The sequence below is a fragment of the Cupressus sempervirens genome, chromosome 11, assembly GCF_028749045.1.
Source record: "Cupressus sempervirens isolate cs-2001-9-10 chromosome 11, ASM2874904v1, whole genome shotgun sequence".
Lineage (NCBI taxonomy): Eukaryota > Viridiplantae > Streptophyta > Pinopsida > Cupressales > Cupressaceae > Cupressus > Cupressus sempervirens.
Genome location: NC_143128.1, coordinates 605,256,395 through 605,262,394, shown reverse-complemented (window position 1 = coordinate 605,262,394; position 6,000 = coordinate 605,256,395). Strand labels below are relative to the sequence as shown.

General features: G+C 35.5%; 1 protein-coding gene across 1 annotated transcript; it reads right to left on the bottom strand.

The window, feature by feature from the left end:
• Positions 1-1,165: 1,165 nt before the first annotated feature.
• LOC149531141 (actin-depolymerizing factor 5-like) lies at positions 1,166-5,241 on the bottom strand. The gene is made up of 3 exons (XM_089811491.1): positions 5,114-5,241; positions 2,065-2,324; positions 1,166-1,721 (listed from the first exon to the last, which is right to left on the bottom strand). Exons 1-3 carry the CDS (start codon positions 5,132-5,134, stop codon positions 1,571-1,573), a joined length of 432 nt encoding a protein of 143 aa, XP_089667617.1. The 5' UTR covers positions 5,135-5,241; the 3' UTR covers positions 1,166-1,570.
• Positions 5,242-6,000: the final 759 nt, after the last annotated feature.

Genomic DNA, 6,000 nt, shown 5'->3' with positions numbered 1-6,000 from the left:
AGAGAGTTCTAACATTCATGAACACGTAAGTCTTAAAATATATATATATATCATATACATCATTATAGAATTCTAACACAAATATATGTAAATCTGAAAATATTTGTACAACATTACTAAACCCAACAATGTTGAAAGCGACTTCTTCATAATGAAACCTAAATAGTAACCAATATTGGCAGTGAGCCTTCAATTTGGTTAACTATCCTTCATTTTGAGATGGAGGGCTATTTGGCTGTATAATTTGCTAGAACCTTGTTAACGACATTTGAAGATTTAAACATTAAATTTTTTATAATATTCAAAATTTTCAGACATAAATTTGAAGATTTAAAATTTAAGATTCAACCTTTAATAAATTCCTGACATACCACATCATTTTCAAAATTAATATACACTGAAAAAAAAACACCTTCCAAAAATCTCTATCTTTTTAAAAAATAAATAAATAAATAAAAATTCGGAAGAGTCCTTAGCTCGAGACTTGGCGAGTCCACGTGGACTCTACTAGGACTCGAGCGAGTCAAAGTCCAAAGGCCATTTGCCTCAAAAAGGCCGCCTCTACCTCGAACTCGCAGAGTCCTGCTTGGACTCACAAAGTCCTGGAACACTTATAATAATTTGTATGATTGAATGTAGATTAACTACAAAAAGTATTTTTTCATGGTTTTTTTGGGTTTGATCAAGATTCAATGCTGCCTAGTGGTGGCAAGCCACCCACGTTATCTCTTTTTTGATATCAATACAATATACTTTATTACCAATCAAAAAAAACAAAACTACAAGAAATATTTTCAAAATGACGAACTCCCGAATCCTAATGAACCATATAGAATGATGAGATACACCCACACCCATGAAATAACCCATCACAGAAACTGCAACATCCCCTAATATCCCCTTACAGAATCAAAAGCTTCTCCACATTTCCTTAATTACCATTACATTTTTGGTTTCCCTTGTTACAGTAAATATGCAATACCAGACTGTCTGAACACAAACAGCTCTTATTTGATACCATAATTGTTTAGTGAAATTAATTATATTCATATATAGTCATTCCATATAACCAATAACATTTTAAAGATGCACACTGAAGCAAGAGTCGATACTTTAGGTTTTTAAATATTTATATAAGGGCAATCTGATTCTGTAACCCCAAATGTGCTCACCAACTTATCACACAATTTATTTATAAACTGAACGTTTGTAGTTCAAAAGCTTTTAAACATGCCATCAAAACAAAGCAAAGCTTTGAGCTAAATCTTTGCCATCATATGACGTTCAAAATGGCAGAGCCTCTATATCTGTGATCTCTGCTCTTAAGGTAGCTTACATAGTGGAAATTACGGTAGAATGTACTGAACCAAACCAAGTGTTAAGGCGATAAAACATGTGGTAGTATGCTTGTTCACAGAAACAAAACAGGAATAGTGACACGATCAGTAAAAGCAAAAACTGGCAGTTTCCTTGCAGATGCCATGCTGGAAAGATCTTCTTTAGATGTCTGGAGTGATATGTCACTCTTTTTATAAGCTGAGATCTGAAATTCCCGCACTTTTCCTGCAATCTAATTGGCGCGGTCCCTAATGACATGAATGTCCATCTCAGTGGGATCTGTGGCCTGCAACTCATAGTGAACACCATCAAGCTCCCTTCGAAGTCTGTCTTTGGAGGTAGCATAAAGAATCTTTGCCCTGATACGGGATGCAGCAGGAGACCTGATGGTATCATTAAAAGTTTCACCACATTTAGATGTTGATGATAGACATTGATGTGCAATTTGAATAGTTTTAATTGATAAGGGTAAACAAAGTAGATATACATCAAAGTAAAAAATTGTGATCAAAGCCATCGTGCAATCTCAAATGTTCCTTGACTTCATGAAATTGATTAGAGGGGAAAAAAATTACATCCATTTGAGTAGAAATCTTATGCCATTTACTTCAGTATTCACCTTATTTTGGATCTTGAAATTATTGTTTCAATTTTCAACTGATGCACCATATTTATGTATGAATTACATTCAAATAAGCAAAATGAAGGAAATGCAAAAGAACTGACCAGGCAATGAAGAATATCTTGCTCTTTTGGCAGTTGTCAACGGTTACAAAATCGAAATCAAACACAGCATATCTGCAGTCATTGTCTGGGAGGGATGCTATGAAATCGTCATAGCTTTCTGCTGCACCTCCAGTTTTGTCAACCAAAACCTGTTTATTTTTTTCGTCTATCTTGAAAACAATGTACCGATGCACTTTCTTCCGCTTCAGATCCAAAAACATGCTTATGCAGTCCTCTGACACACTCATGCCAGTAGTTGCCTGGTTCAAGTACCACCAAATACATCATTAATTTACAGAAATTGAGACCTAAAAAGGCAATAAGATATACCTTTCAGATCCATTTTTTATAAGAACTGGTCATTCTATAATAAATATGTTTTAAGGAAAAAAGATTATCCCAATTGCACTAATGGAAAAAGTATGGAAAAAGTATGGTGGTTTGTTATAATTGGTAGGATTCCTACATCCACACATCAAATTTATTATTTGGTTTTGGATCTTAGGCGTTTCAGATGCACACTTTTAAGCTCACTATGAAACACTTATTTCGATGAAAGTAAACAAGTTCTAATGAAAGAAGAATGGTCAGATCGACATTAGTTAAAGCCCCTTCAGTCCTATATGAAAATTGCCAGGACTACTACTTTGAGTGCTCCGAAATTATGTTGGACTTCTCTATATGGGTCTGCAACAGATGGGAATAACACGTAAGAGCCTTTGTCAAAGATGCTTGCTGTTAAAAACCTACAGATAATAAAGCATCGTTGCATCACATATCACTGGAATTTCACATCAGCCAGGAGGAAACGAGTAACCATGGTTTATAACCCATAATTCATTTATATTCATAGCAGTTAACTCTCAAAAGAATGCATTCTTGCACGAACTTTATATAGTTGACACATATATCAACTATAAAGTAATCAAGAGATCCCACAGTAGTTTCGGGTTTCTGACACCCCAATCCATAAAAGTACGACGTTCACTACCACAGTTTACTACATCACTTCATTGGTTATGTGAAGTTCATTGTGATCAAACTCCATGTAAGCAAAGCAATCTATGCAATCAAGAAATTTCCCAACAGATTAGAGTATTGGACGAATCGTAGCTTCAAGCTTTCTGGTATATCTACTGCATAAAACCTTGATTTACATATCAACTACATCTCAAGTGAATGCTTTCCTGCAGAAATCTGATGAGGACTTAATTTTTATCATTTAACTGCTAATGATAATTTCTTATATCATAGCTATATTGGGATTTTACATCAGATTTTGTAATCAATGGGTGCACAACCTCATTTTAGAGGGTTCCTTAGCAAGTGATCTCTATGCAAATTCCAAGTCAGAATATATGAAAGCATATCATATGATAAAGGAATTCCTCATCAGTGAAATCAAGAGGACATGAGACCTCATAACTTCTGCTCTATAGTCTCCGTATTTTCACACCACTGGCATCTTAAACAATTGAATTGCTATAGAAATCTGATCAGAGACAATTCGTTATCCATCTACATATTAAGACCCTGTAGTGTCAAATTCCAAAGCTATAATTGAAATTTAAGATCAGGGTTTGCAATCCATGATCGGGGAGGCAATTGCTGAGAAACTTCACTACAACTAATGAGTTACTCGCCATCTCATGTAAAACAAGCAGACAGTTTTGATTATACAATTCCTCGGTTTTCAAAAGACCCAGGTAGTAAAAGTAGGAGTACCCCACAAAGCTCAAGGGAAATGGCCTTTTTATTCAGGAAAGATAATAATGGAGATTTGAGAGCCTTAAGTTTTATAATACCTGTGTCGGACAGTACAAAGTTACAAGGCATTAAATTGATTTTGCAACAGTGAGCGTACCTATTATTATACAGGCTGTGCAAGAGCTGATTCACGTGCAATATCTATTTAAGACTAAGAACACATTGAAGCATTATATAGTACCAACCGAAACTCGATCATCGGCTCAGAGAAAATGAGTGGCCAATCTTTGTAAAAGTCCTTGACATTTATAACACCCACATTTTTAACAAATTACATTGAAGCACAAGGTTAAAAAGCAATGATCCCTTAAATTACAGTGTTGAGGCCTGCTCTGGATGGAAACATGTGTACCCCACTAAGCATCTGCACCTGCGCTAACCTCAAAACCATTTTCTAACCAAAAATTGAAGACATAATGACATATACTACATTAGATCTATATCTTATTCCCAGTCAGCAAATACAGAGCATAGGAATGAACCCGATCCTCACTAAATCAGGCTTCCTTTAAAATTTCACAGTTACCTATCACTTCCAAAACCCATTGTTTATTTTGAAATACTACCAAATTTTATGAAATCTATTAACTTGCACCCTATTAGTTGAGAAAAGAGAAATCTACGCAGTTTGCAGGCCCTATCCCTTAAAAAGCCCATTACTTCTTTTGACGCAATTAAATTATTACAAATTTGAAAATTTAATTCAAATTAAACCTTATGAAGCTAATATAAGTCCTGTGCAAATCCATCCCCTTCCAACGCCCATTTTACCTTTAGATAGTGATACCCATCCGGTTCTTATGAATTCCTTTCCAACTTAAACCAATGAAGCAAAAAAAAATGACGAAGCTAAAAATTTGTGTGCCGATTCATCACACTTCTGATAGTAAGGAACTCTATTCAAAGTAAAGCTTAGGAAGCCAGAAATAAGAAAACTCTACTGTACAAAATCTCAGATCTGGTACTGCCTTATCATCCAGGGTTACTCCCAATTCATAAGCATTACTCGATGATTCAACCCAAATCATAGGCAGCACAAACGGATATTACATCATTGCCTTTACAATCCTACAATGATTTGAAATCTATGTAATAAATAACCTCCAGAAACATCATCCTACCAATGGGGCATAAAACTCTCCCTCAATAATGAAATTCAGACACTTGATCCACAAACCACAATAGCATAGAAAACCCCATTCAACCTGAATTGTGATTATATTCACAAAGATCAAACAAGCCTAACAAAGAGCAAACAAGAGGGAAAGAAAAAAGTGCGCACCATTCTGAAGGCCATAGCCATGGCTGCTTGCTACTTTGCAGACAAACTCCGAACAAAGAAGATAAAAACTCCACTGAAAATGTAACACCAGCTTCGTTCCCTACCAGCCCCTCCCTAACCAAACCCCCATTTAAGGCCTTCAAATGCAATTCAATTTAAAGGTAAAAGAATCCACAGTAACAACTTTAATGAAAACAGTACCAAATGTGACCCACACTCCAAAGCAAATAAGTGAGGTCCGAATAAAGGTTAGGTACGAATGTATATCAATTCATACGAGCACTTCCTACGACGTGCATTTATACGATAGATCAAAGGGTGCACATGCTTGTAGAATAACTATGCCTGGAGTGGAGCCCATTTCCTCCGTTCAAACGTTGCTTAGAAGTACCTAATAAGCCCTAAAAACTTTGGTATCCACTTACATTTTGACAGCCCAACAGCAATAAGTGAAATTTTGAAAAGATCTACTAATTTAATCCTTGTTTTCCTTTCTCCAATGTCTGATTATGCTTTACAAGAAGCACTGCACATTCACCCAGACTTTTGTAGATTGTTTTTAAATTAGTGGAAGATATTTTGTTGCTTTGAAATGGGGAATCCTTGATTTTATGTGGAGACTCCACACTGCAGATTATAAGAATTGAACGTTACATTTCTTTCGAGAAGAATACTTTTGACATTTTATCTGCCTGGCTATGGGGCCAAGTTATAAATTCCTGACCTTTTGTTCCTCAGCTGTTGCTTACATATTAAGCTGAGCCTTATCGATTTGGACAGCAAACATTGACAATAAAGTTTTGTGATTATCCTTGTCAACAGTATACGTGATTTATTCTCCCACAACTGCTTGAGTGGATTTAGTGATAAAGTCATGCAGGGAGATT

Coding starts and splice junctions, on each gene's coding strand:
- LOC149531141 (XM_089811491.1), bottom strand. CDS start 5,134: ATGGCTATGGCCTTCAGAATG. Junction 2,325..5,113: donor TGGCTATGGCCTTCAGAATG/GTGCGCACTTTT, acceptor TACTTGAACCAG/GCAACTACTGGCATGAGTGT. Junction 1,722..2,064: donor AAGATATTCTTCATTGCCTG/GTCAGTTCTTTT, acceptor TGATACCATCAG/GTCTCCTGCTGCATCCCGTA.